General features: G+C 39.5%; 1 protein-coding gene across 2 annotated transcripts in view; it reads right to left on the bottom strand.

Moving 5' to 3' along the window:
• The window catches only part of TRPM3 (transient receptor potential cation channel subfamily M member 3), a 550,216-nt gene that overhangs the window by 153,980 nt on the left and 375,622 nt on the right, over positions 1-20,614 (bottom strand). For both annotated transcript variants that reach the window (XM_061628153.1, XM_061628145.1), the window contains exon 7: positions 818-992. In XM_061628153.1, the coding sequence (XP_061484137.1) occupies positions 818-992 (175 nt within the window). The remainder of the gene's footprint in view (positions 1-817; positions 993-20,614) is intronic.

Raw genomic sequence — 20,614 nt, 5'->3', positions numbered from 1 at the left:
GTAGGAACCTATCCCTATTCTTTCCATGTTATTCCTATCTCTGGTACCAAAGTTTCTGTTAAAGAAGTTATGTCCAGGAATGCTTCTACTTTGTTAACTGAGGTATTACTGTATATAAAGAATACAAGAGGAGGAATTTCTATGTGAAAAGTGTATTAAGCTAGGAAGTAGATCCAATGTGGCTGCTGTGTTTAAGCCTCCAGTCAGGACAGAAGAGTGATGAAGCCTTTTGCTATATCTCTTCCTAAGAATATGGTGAGGCTTGTAAGCATGGTGATATCCGGGGTGAGTGAGACAAGCAAAAACATTTGTCTACTGTCCTAAGGATATTGCTTTTGATACCATCCTTACTTTTTTCAGCCTAGCATTTCCTTGTATGTGCCCCAGGATATGAAGCTGTCATGTCTTCAAAGGCATCCCCATTCAATTCAATGGAAAGAGGAGCTCCAAGAAAGAAAATAAATGCATGCATGGCATTGACCTCTTCATTGAACTGACTATGAAATCCAGCTAATGAATAAGGTCCTCACTGGGTGACCTTGGGCCAGTCACTGCCTCTCAGCCTCATGAAAACCCTATTCATAGGGTCGCCATAAGTCGGACTCAACTTGAAAGCAGTACATTTACATTTTTTTAGGATCACCTGTGGAGTCTATCTCATCAGTATTGTCCAGCAACTATCAGCCACAATGGTTATCTCCAATTAATTACTGTAACATAGTTATACTTCTGCTATTCCTGACATAAACCAATATTAAAATGTAAATGCTTTCAAAGAAGGATTTATCTCAACAAACTATTCTGGCAATTGACTTACCCTCCTTCTTCTGAATACTTGTGACCAAAAGCAAGGATGTCAGATGCCCGGCCACTGCCATCACACACTACAACGGGAACAGGGGGAGTGTCACGTAGATATTCCAGGACGATAGAGATTACATTGGGTCCTCCTTCCACAATGAGAGCCACCACTGGGACCCCTTGCCCAATCCCTGTAGTGAAACAAACAAAACAAAAACAAAACCAGCAAATCAAACAAAACACACAAAAAGAGGAAAACAGACCACACTGTTAAGCCAAAGTAGCATTATGTGACCATCTGATACATCTACAATATATATTTGAGATGCCCTGCTGAAGAGATAACACTAATTCATTGAAAAGGCCTGTACATGGGAGAGGAATACTAGCTAATTAAAATGTAATGCTAATTAAGAGGTTAGCTAATTAAAATGTAAAGACAGATTGTGATTTGCATACCTGACAGTATTTGAAAACCAAGATACAGGTGATATCTTAAAGGACATATACTAAAGGATAGCCATGTGATATGTCAATAAAACAGAAAGATAATGTTACATTTGTCTCAGCAAAGTATAAGCAAATTCTTTCCTCCATCTTAATGATGTCAGAAAAGTATAAGCAAATTCTTTCCTCCATCTTAATGATGCTACTACAGTTCAGTTATGCATCCAAGTTCTTTGCTTATGCAGAAATCCCAATTTGCATACAACCTTTTCATGAATTCAAAAGCTTCACAGTTAACTTCATTGGACCAAGCAGCTCTGAGCAGGCAACCAAAAGAATGGCAGTAGTTCTTCTATTGAAACAAATGGTCATGCAGGACTTTTGCTGAAACACTTAATATCATAGATTCTTATCTATGAGTTAAAAGAGGGCCAGAATTTATCCATCTTTTCACCACCTGGAACAGCTGTGCTGGATGGGTACCTGAGGACACAATGATGGCAACAAAGTGTGTTTTCTTTGCCACCATCACTGCCACATAGTCAGAGCCAATGCAGGAGATTTCACCACCATTCCTCCTCTCCTTCCTAAAGCTGCCATCCCCATTCCTCTTTTCCACTTACTATTTTGTTTTCTTTTGCCTCTGCATTAGTGGTGGCAGCAGTGGCAGTTTCCCCCTTTCTCCTTTCCCCTGCCTTGCTCTGAGGAAGGGCCAAAGGGTTTCTTCTTCAGACTGAGGCATTCTGGGCAATATATATATAATTGCATTTTATGTATTTTAATATATTTTAATGTTTTTGTAATCTTTATTGCGTACAATAGAGAGCCAGTGTAGTGTAGAGGTTAAGGTGTTGGACTACGGCCTGGGAGACCAGGCTTCAAATCCCCACACAGCCATGAAGCTCACTGGTTGACCTTGGGCCAGTCACTGCCTCTTGCCTCAGAGGAAGGCAATGGTAAACCCCCTCTGAATACCGCTTACCATGAAAACCCTATTCATAGGGTCATCCATAAGTTGGAATTGACTTGAAGGCTGTCAATTTCCCATTGTGCACAATTTTATTATGTACATGTTCAATTTTATTGTAAGCCACCGGAGTGCTCTATTATAAGGTAGAAGGGCGGGATAGAAATATTTTAAATAAATAAATAAAATTCCTCATTCTGTTAAAAGACCTCCTTGGTCCTTCCTAAGAGTGAGGCATGGAGGAGTGGGAGGCAGTGAGCCTTGTTGGATTGGTGGTCAGCATGGAAACAGTAGGCTCAGCGGGTGATGAGGCACGAGCCAGGACCCAAGGCATGCCAATTCCCTGGCTCCCCACACATGCTGCCTGAGATAGCTGTTTCAACTTGCCTCATTATAGCACTGGACCTACATATAGTAATGTGTTCTTACCCATGTTTGATCACATTCATTATGAAACTTGTGCCAGTTTTGCTCAAGCCATCATGCTGCCCACTTTATTGTTCTCAGCCTTTAGAACACCATGGAACTGTATAGATTGAACATCATGGAAGAAGACACATGGCCAGATCATATCAACAGCTCTTTCCATCTCACCATTCCATAGTGAGACCAGGGTTTTAACAGGAACACCAGCCATGTCAGCTGGAAACTCCCCCAAAGCATTCAGGAATCCCTAGGATTCCAAAAATCTCTGATGATACACCACTCTAATCAATCACCAGTCCTGTAAAGTGGAATGGTGGGTGTCAACAAAACATTACTAGGTAGTGATTCATCCATGACAACCGGGTTATTTTAATTTCCAATCCCTCCTCACTTCCAGTTCCTAAACATGACCTGCTAAATGTTTGGGTCACTGATGAATAGAGTTGTCATGGCAGTCATAAAATCCTGAGCTGACCCACCCAATGAATCCCCTGAATAGCTGTTGAATTCCCCCAGTACAAATATTCTGTGTGTGTATCTGTGTCTCTCTCCAAAACCTTTGGCAGCTTGGGTGGAACTGCTCTTATGCAGCAGGGTTGGCAATACATCAGCAGCAGCTCTATCCTGTTTTTTCAGATGAATACGAGGTACAATGCTTCAAATCCAGTCCCAAAGTGGACAGATATCCCTATGAATGACAGTGATTCCCACTCCTAGCTCTCCAACCTAGGTTGGGACTGGATCAAGTACTGAGGTAGACAAAGCTGGGTAAGATCCACACCACTCAGTTTGTACACCCAGGTATCACTAATACAAACCAGGATGACTACCTTATCTGCAATAGGATTGTGTATGATAGACGTCTTATTCTAGACCAAATGGGATTCAGTAACAGAGCCAACAGGTGAGACAGTTGGCTTATAGGGTAAACCATAATATGTTGGTTGGGGAAAGGAGCAGAAGAGATAACTCCAACATGTCTTTTCTTCTTCTCCCACACTTCCATGCCCTATCTCCAACACTATACCTCTCTCTGCCCATTATTATCTCAATAGGAGCACCCCTAGAATCTCCCCAACTACTATTACACAAGTACATTATTAATAATCAAAAAGAGCAGGTAAAAACTAACAATACCACTAAACATCAATACAAACTTCTAATAAATCAATCACTGCAATATGCAATAGCATTTTCTGTTGAATTAGTTTGAGATGTTAAGTACAAAGATACATTTTATCAAAATTAATGCAGCCTATAGTGCACTACAGTGGCTGCCTTGAAGGCTCCAATTCTGTTGCCATACATCCTCCAGGTGTGGTTGCATAACGTGTCTAACAAATGCACACAGGAAAATATTTTCACATTTAAAGGTCACAGAAAGAGAAGGCATTTGATAAAATAGAATGGTGTTTTCTCTTGCAGGTGCTAGATTCTTTTAATTGCAGTCCTTCATGCAGAAGTTGGATCAAAGTACATATACAAATCCCTGAACTGAAATGTTAGCAATTGGCTGCACTTCATCTTTCTTCACAACTAGGCAAGAATGCCCCTTATCAGTTTTATTGTTTGTGATGGGCTTAGAGTAGGGCTGTGCACAGCCCTCTCTATCCGCCCCATGGCCCTGACCTGTGGGCCCCGAGGAGGACCAATCTGCCCTGTCCTGAAGATGGGACCACCCACTTTCACCCTGAATCCATCTCTGAAGTTATTTGGTATTTTAAAATTAAAAATATGATGGCGGGAAGGAGGAGATACTATGTTTCCTCCCGTCCCCCATTGAGAGCAGGCGGGTGCAACCAGTACCATACAGAATGGAACCAGTACCACATAGTAGGCAGGTAAGCAGGATGATTCCATCCTGTGTTGCTGGTTGCTGTTCCTTCACAAGCAACTTGTCTGCATGCAGGGGAGCCACCCGTGAATGAGCAGTGATGAGCACCCCATACAATGAATCCTTTTGCTTATCAGCTGATAAGCAAGAGAATTCCTACTGTGGGGTGCTGCTCCCTTGTGAGCAGCTTACCTGCATTCAGGGAAGCTGCTCGCTAAGGGATTTGGTGCATTAGTCTTGAGGAGGCCTGGTGGGAATGAGGTTGGGCGGGAAAGGCTTCTCTAATCTCCTGCGAAGAGGTGCTTCCTTGTCCAAGTTTCTCTTCCTTCCCATGCATGCCTGCCTCTACTTTCTGCTTTATACCTCACCCCCTGATCAGTCTGGACCACCATATCTGAATTGGCCAAGGCCCAAATGCCTCTGAAAAGCCCCAACTTGGCTCAGGGTTGGCCAAATATGGAGCACAGCCCTAGTTTAGAACCACTGGCAATAATGATGTGTGATAATCCTAGGATTTATAATAAAGCATGCCAAGATTGCTTTGACAATTGCTAATTCTAAACAATTGAGAGAATTTTATAATGTTATTACTAAATATAGGAGACTTGCTTGTTATAACTTAAATAAGGACAAAACAGAAATGTTAGGTTTGAATGTTACTAAGACAATAAAAGAGCAGGTTTTTTTATTGTACTTGATTCTTTGTAAACTGCACTGGGAACCTGCTGAAAGGCACATTACAAACCCTTAAAATAAACAAATAAATGTAAAAAGAGCTACATTTTATTTGCGCAAATTAGGCAGTAAGATATCTATGTACAAGTATCACTAAGCCCATTTGAGACCCATACATAAATAATTATGAGTGCCTATATAGAATTTGTTTCACTGACTGAACTATGGATGAAACTGAATTCATCATTTATGGGACAACTATCAGCAGTTAAAATGACTCTTTTACCAAAGTTTTTTTTTCTATTTATTTGTTTGTTTAAAGTAGATTTGCCCTGCTGTTGTGCAACCCTAACAAGCTTGGAAAGGAGGGAAAACCCAGCCTCAGCCATGGTTCCTGGTAAACAACCAGGAGGACTCCACTAGTCAAGTTTGCCAAAATTGGGGAAAGAGCATCTGGCAGTGTCATATACTGCTCTGAATCAATAATCTGGCCAAGAGGCCTGATACTTCTCTTTGATTTAATAGTTCATTCTACTCCAAATGTAACAGAACATCCAGAAATACCCTCTGCCCATTTCACTTTACTGGTCTAATAAAGCTTTTTGCTACATTTGGCACTTAAGACACAGCATACTCCATTGTCATACTGCAAAAATAACATCAAAGGAGACTTGAAGAATTTTTCCAAACTGTCTCTTGCCCCCTTTAAGGTCTACAATTGCTTTGAGGAAATCTTAAATCAAGACCCCAATAAAGCCACCTCCTTCCCATGCTTGACACATAGGCTCTCATTAACTGGGAAGTGTGGTAGTTTGAAAATTATAGCTCCTGGTAGGGTTCCTGCAGCAGGCGTCATGCCAACAGATCTATGGCCCTTTTGTATCCACAGCTCATAGTTCACAGGTAACTCTAACAACTTTTGAAGCCTTTCTGAAACAACCATATTGTGCCTCTTTGCCCACTTTTGTAAGCCCAAGAATCACAGATTACATTGACAGCTTCAGCTATCCAGGTCTTATTTTGCAGATCTGATGTGCTCCCTTAAAATGGTGACTGATACCTGGCATTGTTTTACACTAGTGAGATGTGAAAATTGTGCACCATTGACTTGTGTGTTTACAATGTCTACCATCATCTGGAGTGCAGTAAATTCAAGACACAGAGATGCTTAATGCATCCTTGAAAGCATCAGTACTCCTGGAGGCCTCTCTTAAAAGAATTATAGTATGACCAAACTCCATTCCTCAGTTTGCTCAGCCTATGCTGCTATTCTGTCAGGTGGGAGGACACCAAATATAGTCCCTTTGCCCAGAACTCCATATTGAAGCATGCACTACAAATGATGTAAGAAAGTTAACTGGACTCTGAGGTGTGGGATTCCTGCTAGCAGTGGAAATTCAGTAACGCATAGCCATTTTCTTTGGTGGTCCATGTCACAATCAGCCAACCTTCATTGCAAAGAAAAAGTGAAATGGGAGAAAATCTAGTTTAACAATAATGCTATCCACAATAGGTCAAAGTCTTCCTTTCCTCATGTCCTTTAGTCCCATACCACTGTCTTAAATCACAACACAAAAATGGATTTACTCATCATACTTTTGGTATAATGAATTACTCAATCACCACTAGGGTAGAATTAGGCAATATGTCAAAAGGGCATCGGTGTGAAAATTCTCTCTTCTTAATGTGTCCAGATGTTATGCATTTCACCCAGCTGCTTGATTGATTGCCATTGGTAAAAAATGTAAACCACCATAATAGTGGTACACAGGGCAACCATGACATGTTAGAGTGAGAGATAGTAAGAGCAGTGTGGGATGATCCTTTCAATAGCAGAGTTGTCTCTCACAAAATATACATTTAGAACTTATTTAGAACGTTTATATGCAGTCCAGTGTGGCGCAGTGGTTAGTGTTGGACTATGACCTGGGAGACCAGAGTTCGAATCCCCACACAGCCATGGAGCTCACTGGGTGATCTTGGGCCAGTCACTGCCGCTCAGCCTCAGAGGAAGGCAATGGTAAACCCCCTCTGAATACCGCTTACCATGAAACAGATTCATAGGGTTGCCATAAGTCGGGATGGACTTGAAGGCAGTCCATTTCCATTTTTTAGAATGCTGATGACAATTTTTACTTTTTAAATTAAATTTTAATTACAATGATATCTTGGAGATCCAAGAAACAAAGCTATGGATATAACAACCACCCTCCCTGAAGCAATTCAACAAAGTTATTTAAAAAAAAAAACACTCCAAGAATGTACATATGTTGATGGTAGTTGCCATTCTCCAGACATTTTTTCTTAAAATGAGCAGATTAGATATTTAGGGACACACTACAGAGCATATTGAGCAAGAACAACATTTCAAATATTTAAAGTTTATTATAAGTACGAGGAGCCTGGTGCTATAGAAATGTATATGAAATAAGAAACACTAAGATGCAGCTCATCATGTCTGTTCCCATGTTTTGAAATATGTAAGGCAATTATTCTGAAATATGAAATTCTGAAAGTGAACTGAAATATTTGCCCATTTTATAAAAACATTACATAACTATAGCTTCTCTCTATTTATTTATTCTATAATTTCCAAAGTGCCACTTGAGGTGAGGAACACTTAATGCTACTTTAGGATATAGTGAAGCCTTCTTTTAAAAAAATATTTGCAATTAAGTCTTGTACTGAGGCTGTCTATGTTTCGATATGCTCCCGCTCCCAGATATTCAATTTGTACCACTGCAGTGAAAGTTATTTGCAATGCTGACAGCAGCATTTGCTGGGCCTTTTCTCCAGTGGGCACTTGGCAGCTTGGCTTCCTGGGTAACCCTCAGAGTGACAAAGCAGGCATGAATGAGTTTGCAAATGTGTTTATGTTTTTAACAGTTATTTATTTCCACAGTTAGATGAAGTGAAATCTGCTTAACCACAGTATTATTACACAATTTCATTACATGCAAAAAGGGAGAAAACCAAACATCTTCCAGGTACCTCCCCACCTACACCGCCACAGCTTCAGACAGCACTGATATCATAGGAGTCATAGAGGTGTTTTCAACATGAATCACAATGCTTAAGGGAAGGAATTTCCACCCTCTGAATTCCTGATATTTGCCGTAAAGCAACACATAGTGATGAACCACTGTCCTTTATTATGCTACTAGAAAGAAACCCTATGGCTAAGAGTTTTTCTTGCAATTCTTGTTGACATAAGGAAAAATGGGGGGAAACATACACACGGCATTGTAAAAGACACTCTAATTCAGCACACCCGTTTTTGCTAGACCTCTCTACAAGTGGTGTAGTGTTAAATCAGTAATGTGTTGGGAGTTGCCTCAGAGAGGCTGAGGTTCTGAGATGCTGTATGGAATGGGATGAAATGCTTAGAAACAGTAGTTTGGGCTTTAGGCTTGCTTTTAATGTCTTGTTGCTTGCTTGTTGGAGTCTGATTTGGATTTAAGTGGTTTGGGGTTATAGGCAAAGACGCAAAAGTTTCAGGAATAAGCAGATTTCAATTTGGCAATCTTAAAGCTTAAATTTGCAGTTTTTATTTTCTTCATGGGCATATCTCATGCAAATTACAAGGAAATCACACCATTATGTAAAAATGTATACTTTGGCTAAATCTGATTATGCTTCACAGACTTTTTTTTTAAAAAAAGGATCAGCTAATGCATTTTAGTTGATGTGGCATTGCTGCAAGTCACTGCTACATCTAAAATACTTTGCAAATCCATCCCAGTCTAACCCTTTGTCTTGTCAGTATTTAAAGGTGCCAATTCTACTCTTATTCTAAAATTTTTAGTGATTTATTTATTACTCACTTTGCAAGGCTTGTGGTAGCTCAGGACTGGAAGGTTCCACCAGCATTACCATGAACAACTGATTTCGAAAGGTGCTGCACACTGTCCTTTCAGAAAAACTCATGCATCACCTTAAGGTGTTACAAGGAGAAGCGCAACCACAGGGATTTTCTGCTATATGGTGGCCCCTTTTATCACTTACATTTCTGATCGTCCTCAGCAAAACCTGATTCTTGCTAATTGAGACTTTGTATTGAGATATTTATGGAGATAATATTTGTGTTTTTTCATTTTTTATTGTGATCAGGGGCTATTGGATTTTTATCTTCCTCATATGATTTTTTATTTTTTATCTCTCAGTGTTTACTTATTTCCTTTCTCAATTACCCTCTTATCCCTTTTTTTCTTGACAATGGATCTTGTTTTTCCTTTTTTTGATTACTTTGTGTTCTTGATGTGTATTTTATTAATGTTAAATTAAAAAAATACTTTGCAAAAACATTGTCTGAATGACAACACATACAATTCCAATTCCAAGAGAACCCATGATCCCACAAAGTAACTTTGAAGTTTCTGGCGACTGCCACAGCAACTGTGCAAAAATGAGTCCAGGAGTAGCTGAAGTTTATTAGCTTAGGTGACTAAAGATGATAAATGTTAACGTTGCATGGTCCAGTTGCTGTTAGGCCACATAATCTGCCTGCCTGTTATTACTTCACTTGTCTGGATCCAGATCAGTTACCCAGATTCCACTGCCAGCTACAACCAGACACCAAAGGAGCATCCCTGGGTACTGAAATATACTAAATACTGATTAGATTGTGAAAGGAAGAGCAGGACATGTCAATGAGCATTCCAATGCATTTAATGATGGTGCAATGATCAGAGAAGATGCCAGTGATGACAGTTGAACGTCCCTTTGCCTTCCCAGCCCCCTTCATATATTCTCAGGCATAGGATGACAAAGGGAAGTCCACGGGTCACATGAATAGGTACTGCAGACACTTTACAGTGTTCGAACTTGCCACTCAACTTGAAACTTTTCTACATTCTTTTTCAGTTCACTATAATCCTCATTCTGGAAAAACAAGCTTAGCTCCATATAGCTACCTGTCCTGGACTGCAAAGTACCATATACTAATGGCAAACGCTTGGGTTTGGTAAACTAATACCCATTATTTATGTCAATACATTATATGGAGGAGATGGAAAAATATATATTGGATTTTTTTAGACGAATCAGTAGGCACCTTGACCTTCCCTGCTTGACTCAGTGCAGTAATCTATATTATTCAGACCCCACAATTTCACATTTTTAAAATAAAGTAAACCAATCTTCCTATTGTGACTTCAGTAAGTGGAAACACTTGAAAGAACACAATATCTGAAATATGCACTATGAGGGGTTTTTTTGCTTATTAGGAGCCAATCCAATACTTCAAAGCAAGAAATAATTTGTACTATACATGAGGAACTATTTCAAGACGTTTTATAGGTTAAACATCTTGCCATAAAGTTACATTCAGGACTGTATCTGCTTAAAAGAACTACTCCAAAATCACCTGAGCTCTGCACTCTGTGAAGCTGAATTCTGTGACCTGTGCTAAAATTATTCTGATTGAACAAATTTGCACATTTCTTCTTAATTTATTTTGTTTCTGCCAATCTTGGGAAAGGCAAAACAACTACGCCAGCAGATTTGAAGCCCCACTCTCTTCTGCTTCCTAAAGTCCTAAGTGTGCCCACACACTTGCAGACATCACTTCAGTGGTTTCGGAGCTACAAAACTTTAAAATGAAAACTGATCATTTTCAGAATGTTGAATCCTGTGCCCAGTACCAAATTCTGCACTTGTGATGTGGATTATGGAATCATGGAGTTCACATAGCCCTGATTATATACATGTTCATTATTTCCAGGATAATTTTCCAATAATGAAATGGCAGCTGGCAGCTTTTATTAGAAACAACCATAATTTTACAACAAGTACATTGTGAAAAAGCATGCATCTCTTACCATGAATAAATTCATTTTGTAAGGAGGTTTCAAAAATGGTGGTAACTTGGAATATTGTGGAACTGTTTTTTGTTGTTGGATATTTTCAAGGAAAGATTGAACAGGCATTCATCAGGGATATTTTATGTATGAAATAGTCTGTCTTGAGTCAGAATGTCAAACTAACACTTTGAAATTCTTGACTATGAAGCATTTGGACCTTTAGTGTTTTTTTTTTTTTTTTCAATAATTTTTATTCAGATTTTCATAAAACATACAAGACAAAATCATAAAACATTCAAAGACAAAAAACAAAATCAAAAATAGTTAAACAAAAAGAAAAAAAGAAAAAAAAAAACAAAAATAAAAAATAAAGAGTAAAATATTGACTTCCCATTTGTCAAAGATCAAATCAGTTATAAGTCTATAATATATAACAATCCTGTCTCTTAAGTCATATTATAAAATCACTTTCCTCCAGTAGTTATCTTACTTAATCATCAAATCTCATAAACATTACTTTATTCTTTCCACAAAAAGTCAAAGAGAGGTTTCAATTCTTTAAGAAATATATCTATCAATTTTTTTTTCCAGATAAGCATATCGATTAATCCATCTCATTACTAATTATGATAATCTTGTTGTCATAACCATAGTCAAAATAAACATTTCAATTAATCCATCACATCAGAATCTGTTAGGTTCAATAATTTCAGTAGCCATTGTTCTATTATCCCTATTAGTTCCATTTTCCATCTTCCATCTTCAGTAGTCTTGTTAAGTCCAGTAATTTCAGTATCCAATCTTCCATTATCAGTATTCCATAATAATCTTGCTGTCAAAGCCATAGTCATATAGTAAGAGTCTGATGGGAATTACCTCTATCCCAAATATTTTCTTGCCATCCATTCTGAATAGGTTGCTGAAATACTGCTGTAAAATCATATCTCTGTTCTTTTTTTCAAAATACACTGGGTCATCTCTTGAAAGTTTTTCCATTGTCACATGGCTGCAGTTAATTCCATAGATTTTCTCTATATTGGGCTCCATCACATCATTCCAGTCCAGAAGATTATCCATGCCATTGATAACTTTATCTCTAGAATCTTCATTAATTTCTTCAGAGATAACATTGAGTTCCAAACAATAGATTTTATTTCTAAAGTCCATAGACTCCAAATCTTGTTCCTGTTCCACGTTTGTTCCAATCTCCGGGATCTCCTCTCTCACAGGGACCCCTGTTCCAGTCTCCAGGGTCTCCTCTCTCACAGGGACCCCTGTTCCAGTCTCCAGGGTCTCCTCTCTCACAAGGACCCCTATGTCTTTAATCTCCTGTGTCTCCAAACAATAAATTTTGTTTCTAAAGTCCATAGACTCCAAATCTTTTTCCTGTTCCACGTTTGTTCCAATCTCCGGGGTCTCCTCTCTCACAGGGACCCCTTCCAGGGTCACCTCTCTCACAGGGACCCCTATATCTTTAATCTCCTGCTTCATTTTACTCAATTCAATTTTCAGCTCCTTACAACCCTGTCGCAGGTTTTGTTTCGTTATCTCAATCTCATCCATTATTTTCTGAAACATAGTTATTTCCAGCTTCTCAGCCACTTTCTTAATTGCCATTTTAAAAGAAAAATATAGGAAAACCACTTCTTATTTCAGCAACAATTGGGTTAATACTCCAAACTTGGTGACATCACAGTATAAACAGAGCAGACAGCCTTATCTCTCCATGCTAAAGTAAACAAAATGCAGTTCCCAGGATCGAAACAATTAATGGCGGTCGTCAGAAAACAGATTCGTCAAAATAAAATAAACCAAAAAGAGAGTAGTCTCAGACAATATAATATTCTTCAAAATAAAAATCTGGAATAGAAATCCCTCTTCTGTGTATATCTTTAGAATGCAAATCCAGGACAGCTTTTTGCAACAAAAACAGAGATAAGCTATTAATTAGTGAGTAGCAGAGAGAAGTTATGGCTCCCCAGTGAGATGTCAAAAACCGATCAATCTGGCAAATCTCTTTTAAACAGCAACAATTTAAGTCAAGTAAAAGAAAAATATAGAAAGAAGGGTGCTTGCCTGTTAGTGCGTTCTCTCTTAGAAGATAAGATGAACGTTCGCTTTTCCAGATAGAGCTTGTTGTTAAAAATCCGTCCCACCTTCGTCGGCTGGACCTCGTCCCATAAATTAATGAGATCTGGTCGTCCCAACAAAAATAGGCTTTGAGGTTAATCTCTTCGTTTCTCCCTACCCGGGAGAAGTTTAATCAGTCAAAAAAAGAAAAAATCTGACTGATATATCTGAATAAGCTTCTTTTGAGGCAGGAGCCCGTCTCAAAAGCAGGCACAGGCTAAGTCACCCTTCCCGGAAGTCCTGGACCTTTAGTGTTGTACAACCGAATTAGTAATAGTAAAATGGATAGTTTGACACTACCTACTTGCAGATGGACATACTTTTATTTTTCATAAAGCAGTTTAAAGGTTTCAAATGCATTTTCAAGGTTACTCTGTTCCCTTATTGTCCTTTACACCACAAACATATGAAGTCAACACTTTTTAAAAAAAAACTACTATTTGTTCTCTATTTTCTCAGCAGGCACACTGTGTTCCACTAGCTGTTTTAAAGAGAAACATGATAGTTACTTCCTACTGATAGGAAAACTGCATGGCTGAATTGCTGGTTGGTTTCTGATTTATGATGATTAGGTTAGGTACTAAAAATTAGGATCCACAATCTTATTCCCAAGAAACACACACACACCCCTCTTCTTTTCTCCACAGTTCTTTCTACAAAGCAAGAAATCAATGTAAGTGTAAATAGACAGCTATTAAATCTATTATAAATAGTTACATAATTAATGGTTCAGGCCTAAGAACTGCTAGGCTATGAAAACATTGCCTGGAGGGGAGAATGTGTCAGCCACTAAACAATGGACTAAATAAGAACATTGTGCTAACATTGCTGTAGAGTTATATCACCCTGCAATCAGACAATTTTGTATGAATGTTTAGTATCATGGTGCACAGATCTTTGAAATTACTGGGAATATCATTGCCAAGTTTGCTCTAAATGCCAAATAGCAGCTGCTTAGTCTAATTTAAATGTTGCATCCCTGATTACTTGATTTCACATATACATATGAAATCAGTTTCAAGCAGCAAAGATGATTTCTGGTGTAATCAGGATTTAAAAGTTGTTTTGCAAAGGAAAAATGAAGTGTGACAAAAGGGCTAATGTAAAAAAAAGCTTAAGACATAAGGGTAAAGTTTGGAAGCATCTTATTTGCCCTCTTTTCTATGATAATCTCTGCATTTCTGAGTGTCAGTTATCCTTTTTCTAACATATATTGGATGTTAATGTTGTTTGTTGTTGTTATATACTAATTAAATTCCCCACCCTTGATTATGGGGGTAGAAGAAGGGTCTGCAAATGGCAGACCCCCAGAAGTTACAGAGCTATTTGCAAAGAGTCACATTACATCCCTTTGAGAAATCCCATCTAGTTTTATTGGGTCATCCGGAAGTAGAAGGCTTTCACCATGATGGCATCACCAAAGTATAGTAATATGCTTTCCCCATTTACATGGAAATAAGTAAAAGGGTGCAGCTAAGTGCACTAGCCTGTGTGGGCTAAACCTGTTCCTAACCAGTCTCAGTGACTGAGACAAGGGGATTCCTCAGCTGCGGCCCACGCTGTAGCCCACTTACTTTATCCCAGAGAAATCTGTATGAATTACTGGGAATCTAGTTGCAGGGCTCACCAAACCATAGAACCAAAGTAGGGGTGCCAGCATTCCGGGGAGTTCCGACTGAGCTATGCGAACATCTTGGAGAAAAATGCTACCTGAAGGCCTACAGGCAGCCACTAGCTTTTTTTTTTTTTTTAAATAATTTTTATTCAAAGTTTCAGAAAACAAAACAAAACAAAGTCAAAAACAAAAACATAATAGTACAATAAAAATCTTGACTTCCGATTTGTCGCAGATCAGCTATAAGTATATAATATATATCAAACCTGTCCCTTAATACATACAAGATCACTTTTCTCCATAGGCTATCTTAATTAATCGTCAAATCCTATTATCATCATTTCATTTTGATCTTTCAGCAAAAAGTCTAAGCCACTAGCTTGTTGATTGGGTGATACCTCTTGCATTTCAGGGGACACCGTTGAGAACATTCTGACCATCTAGATGTAAAGTAAATAAGTGGCAAACATTTAAAATGAAAATAAGAAAAAAAATATCCTGGTCACACATTATCACAATGTGCCGTTGTTACATTGCTCAGAATATGAGACATAGTGTGAGTGTGTGCACTACACATCCATAAACATACATACAAAATTTTAATATATCTAGGTCAGCTAAATAATGTTGGAGTGCCCCGTCTAGCCTGGTTCCAGAACTGGTTTCAGGTCCTGCCACTATTGGGTACCTTCCAAGGCCTACAGCAATGCAGGGACCCTAAAGCCAAATGAGGAAGCTTCTTGATCCTCCTCTGTTCTATCAGTTCATCTGCCTTCTTCAAGTATGCTATTGGTGGCAAGACTGAGGAGATGGAGCAGCATCTTCCAGTTGCCTTATGCCAGGGATAATTAATGTGGTACTCTCCAGATGTTTCTCCCATCATCCCTGACCATTTGCCATAGTGGCTGTGGCTAAGGGGAGTTGCAGGCCAACAACAACTGGAGGGCACCACACTGGCTACCACTGCTTTATGACTGAGCCTAAAGAGAGATGGCAAGTGAACAGGTAGTGAAAAGGTGGTGAGCCTACTCAAAGAGAGGGCATCCTGCCTGGGCCATTCCCCAAGCTGGAGTCAGCAGTGCCTGCTCCTATCCTAGCACTGCCTCAGCTTTTATTTCTTGGGATCAAAACCCAGTAAGTGACAATTATCGTACAGCTAATTTGTTTTTTTAAAAAAACCCTTAAAAATATATTAAATATAGTAACAGCTGTATAATACTGTACAAATATTAAATAATGCTAAATGCAATTCCCTACTCCAATGAAGTAAGGAATTTAGTAGGCTGATACCTACAATTTAACCACAGAACCTACTACATCTGCTTGTGAGATCCAACAATGTTGTAGAATTACGTTAGGCATGCTTTTTGCCAGCTTCAGTTGCTACACATCTACAACCATTCCTGGACGATTTCAGGGGATAGCCTGGTTACAGTGGTCCTACACATTGCTAACTTCTAGATTTGATTACTGCAATGTATTTTACATGGGGCTGCCATTGAATTAAGTCTGGAAGCTGCAGCTTGTACAAAACACTGCTGCATGGTTGCTCAGTTGCTCTCAGGGGCAGCTTATCAACAACACGTGATACCTCGGTTGAAAACATTTCACAGGCCATGTGTTTGCTACCTGGACAGATTCAAGATTTTTTTACTTGTGTATAAAGCCTTATATCATTCTGGATCAGGGTATCTGGCAAGCCACCTCTCCTCTGCATCCCACCCCTGTCACTTAGATCTGTGGATGAAGATTTGATGATGGTACCACACGCCCCTGTGGTAGAGCATGCTGTGAATCAAGCACATGTGTTGTGGCACCAGTTTCCTGAATTCTCTTTGAAGTTGGTTGAAAACTTTTCTTTTTCCCCAGCCTTCCTGAATTAGTCAATTTTATTCCTGTAGCTTTCAATTCTTGTTGGCTTCATGTTTTAATATTGGCTTATGATTATGTTTTATATTCTATTTTTGTATACCACTCAGGTTTTTTTTAAAGTTCATAAATTTATTTTATAAATTCGGAAATGAATAAATAAAATGAAAATGTTTTGCACTGATGCATTTACACTGTTTTTTGTGCCTGGGTATTTATTTGATCATGTGATAAGTCGTAACATCAAGCCCATTCTTTGGCAGCCACGGTTTGTGGATTTGGCTGAATTTTTTTTTAAAAAAAAGAATAAAATGTTCTATGAAAAATCAAAATCCCCCAAAACTAAGAAAAACATTTGCTAATAGAGCAGAACAGTGTCTAAAAAATCCATACTTTCATGCAGATCCAATACTTGTAGTTTCTTTACTTTTACAATGATAAAAATGTTACCTGTAACTGAGAATGATCACTAAGCAAAACCTTCACACAATATCAGCATATGAATACATTCCCAGCCTACATCAGAAACAGATGCCAAAATTCAGATGCCAAATGCTTCCTAGTCAAGTCTCTAGAGTACATGTTTTAAAAGTAGTCAGACTATAATGTCTGTAGGATCTGATTCTGATTTAGGAACAATAGGTTGTATTCAACTAAATCCTACTCAGATTAGACACATTGAAATTAATAAACCAACGTTAATCTTGTCTATTAACTTCAATGGGTCTACTCTGAGTAGGATTAAGGTAAAGTGAAGGTGACTAGTAAGCATGGTACAGACAAGAGGCTTGTTATTGTGCCCACCATACAAAATTTGTTCCTGTAAACAATTATATACTGATATGTTTAAAGTAGCACTTTACAGTAGGGCCCTGCTTACCAGCGCTTCGCATTCTGGCGTTCCACTAGTGCGGGGGCGGGAAATTAAGAACATAAGAACATAAGAAGAGCCTGCTGGATCAGGCCAGTGGGCCATCTAGTCCAGCATCCTGTTCTCACAGTGGCCAACCAGGTGCCTGGGGGAAGCCCACAAGCAGGACCCGAGTGCAAGAACACTCTCCCCTCCTGAGGCTTCCGGCAACTGGTTTTCAGAAGCATGCTGCCTCTGACTAGGGTGGCAGAGCACAGCCATCACAGCTAGTAGCCATTGATAGCCCTGTCCTCCATGAATTTGTCTAATCTTCTTTTAAAGCCATCCAACCTGGTGGCCATTACTGCATCTTGTGGGAGCAAATTCCATAGTTTGACTATGCGCTGAGTAAAGAAGTACTTCCTTTTGTCTGTCCTGAATCTTCCAACATTCAGCTTCTTTGAATGTCCACGAGTTCTAGTATTATGAGAGAGGGAGAAGAACTTTTCGCTATCCACTTTCTCAATGCCATGCATAATTTTATACACTTCTATCATGTCTCCTCTGACCCGCCTTTTCTCTAAACTAAAAAGCCCCAAATGCTGCAACCTTTCCTCGTAAGGGAGTCGCTCCATCCCCTTGATCATTCTGGTTGCCCTCTTCTGAACCTTTTCCAACTCTATAATATCCTTTTTGAGATGAGGCAACCAGAACTGTACACAGTATTCCAAATGCAGCCGCACCATAGATTTATACAACGGCATTATGATATCTGCTGTTTTATTTTCAATACCTTTCCTAATTATCCCTAGCATGGAATTTGCCTTTTTCACAGCTGCCGCACACTGGGTCGACATTTTCATCGTGCTGTCCACTACAACCCCGAGGTCTCTCTCCTGGTCAGTCACCGCCAGTTCAGACCCCATGAGCGTATATGTGAAATTCAGATTTTTTGCTCCAATATGCATAATTTTACACTTGTTTATATTGAATTGCATTTGCCATTTTTCTGCCCATTCACTCAGTTTGGAGTCTTTTTGGAGCTCTTCGCAATCCCTTTTTGTTTTAACAACCCTGAACAATTTAGTGTCGTCAGCAAACTTGGCCACTTCACTGCTCACTCCTAATTCTAGGTCATTAATGAACAAGTTGAAAAGTACAGGTCCCGATACCGATCCTTGAGGGACTCCACTATCTACAGCCCTCCATTAGGAGAACTGTCCATTTATTCCTACTCTCTGCTTTCTGCTTCTTAACCAATTCCTTATCCACAAGAGGGCCTCTCCTCTTATTCCATGACTGCTAAGCTTCCTCAGAAGTCTTTGGTGCGGTACCTTGTCAAACGCTTTTTGAAAGTCTAAGTACACTATGTCCACTGGATCACCTCTATCTATATGCTTGTTGACACTCTCAAAGAATTCTAATAAGTTACTGAGACAGGACTTTCCCTTGCAGAAGCCATGCTGGCTCTGCTTCAGCAAAGCTTGTTCTTCTATGTGCTTAGTTAATCTAGCTTTAATAATACTTTCTACCAGTTTTCCAGGGACAGAAGTTAAGCTAACTGGCCTGTAATTTCTGGGATCCCCTCTGGATCCCTTTTTGAAGATTGGCGTTACATTTGCTACTTTCCAGTCCTCAGGCACGGAGGAGGACCCGAGGGACAAGTTACATATTTTAGTGAGCAGATCAGCAATTTCACATTTCAGTTCTTTGAGAACTCTCGGGTGGATGCCATCCGGGCCCGGTGATTTATCAGTTTTTATATTGTCCATTAAGCCTAGAACTTCCTCTCTCGTTACCGTTATTTGTTTCAGTTCCTCAGAATCCCTTCTTGCAAATGTTAGTTCAGGTTCAGGGATCTGCCCTACATCTTCCACTGTGGAGACAGATGCAAAAAATTCATTTAGCTTCTCTGCAATCTCCTTATCATTCTGTAGTACACCTTTGACTCCCTTATCATCCAAGGGTCCAATCGCCTCCCTAGATGGTCTCCTGCTTTGAATGTATTTATAGAATTTTTTGTTGTTGGTTTTTATGTTCTTAGCAATGTGCTCCTCAAATTCTTTTTTAGCATCCCTTATTGTCTTCTTGCATTTCTTTTGCCAGAGTTTGTGTCCTTTTTTTATTTTCTTAATTCGGACAAGACTTCCATTTTCTGAAGGAAGACTTTTTGCCTCTAAGAGCTTCCTTGACTTTGCTCGTTAACCATGCTGGCATCTTCTTGGCCCTGGCGGTACCTTTTCTGATCTGCGGTATGCACTCCAGTTGCGTTTCTAATATAGTGTTTTTAAACAACTTCCAAGCATTTTCGAGTGATGTGACCCTCTGGATTTTGTTTTTCAGCTTTCTTTTTACCAATCCCCTCATTTTTGTGAAGTTTCCTCTTTTGAAGTCAAATGTGACTGTGCGGGATTTTCTTGGCAATTGGCCATTTACATGTATGTTTAATTTAATGGCACTATGGTCACTGCTCCCAATCGGTTCAACAACACTTACATCTCGCACCAGGTCCCAGTCCCCACTGAGGATTAAGTCCAGGGTTGCCGTCCCTCTGGTCGGTTCCATGACCAACTGGTCTAGGGAATAGTCATTTAGAATATCTAGAAATTTTGCTTCTTTGTCATGACTGGAACACATATGCGGCCAGTCTATGTCTGGGTAGTTGAAGTCACCCATTACTACCACATTTCCTAGTTTGGATGCTTCCTCAATTTCATATCTCATCTCAAGGTCTCCCTGAGCATTTTGATCAGGGGGACGATAGATCGTTCCCAGTATTAAGTCCCTCCTGGGGCATGGTATCACCACCCACAACGATTCTGTGGAGGAGTCTGCCTCTTTGGGGGTTTCGAGCTTGCTGGATTCAATGCCTTCTTTCAAGTATAGAGCGACTCCGCCACCAATACGTCCTTCCCTGTCCTTCCGATATAGTTTATATCCAGGAATAACCGTATCCCACTGGTTTTCTCCATTCCACCAGGTCTCCGTTATGCTCACTATATCAATGCTCTTCTCTAAGACCAAGCACTCCAGTTCTCCCATCTTAGTTCGGAGGCTCCTAGCATTAGCGTACAGGCACTTGTAAGCAGTGTCTCTCTTCAAGTGTCTTTGGCACTTGTGGTTTGGCCTGTGGTAATTTTGCCCTTCTGAATTGATATCCTGTGCCCCTGCTCTTACAATGCCTACTTCTAGGCCTACC

Source organism: Rhineura floridana, chromosome 1 (genome assembly GCF_030035675.1).
Source record: "Rhineura floridana isolate rRhiFlo1 chromosome 1, rRhiFlo1.hap2, whole genome shotgun sequence".
Classification (NCBI taxonomy): Eukaryota; Metazoa; Chordata; class Lepidosauria; order Squamata; family Rhineuridae; genus Rhineura; species Rhineura floridana.
The sequence above is the reverse complement of the archived record's forward strand: the minus strand, read 5'-3'. Positions and strand labels throughout refer to the sequence as shown.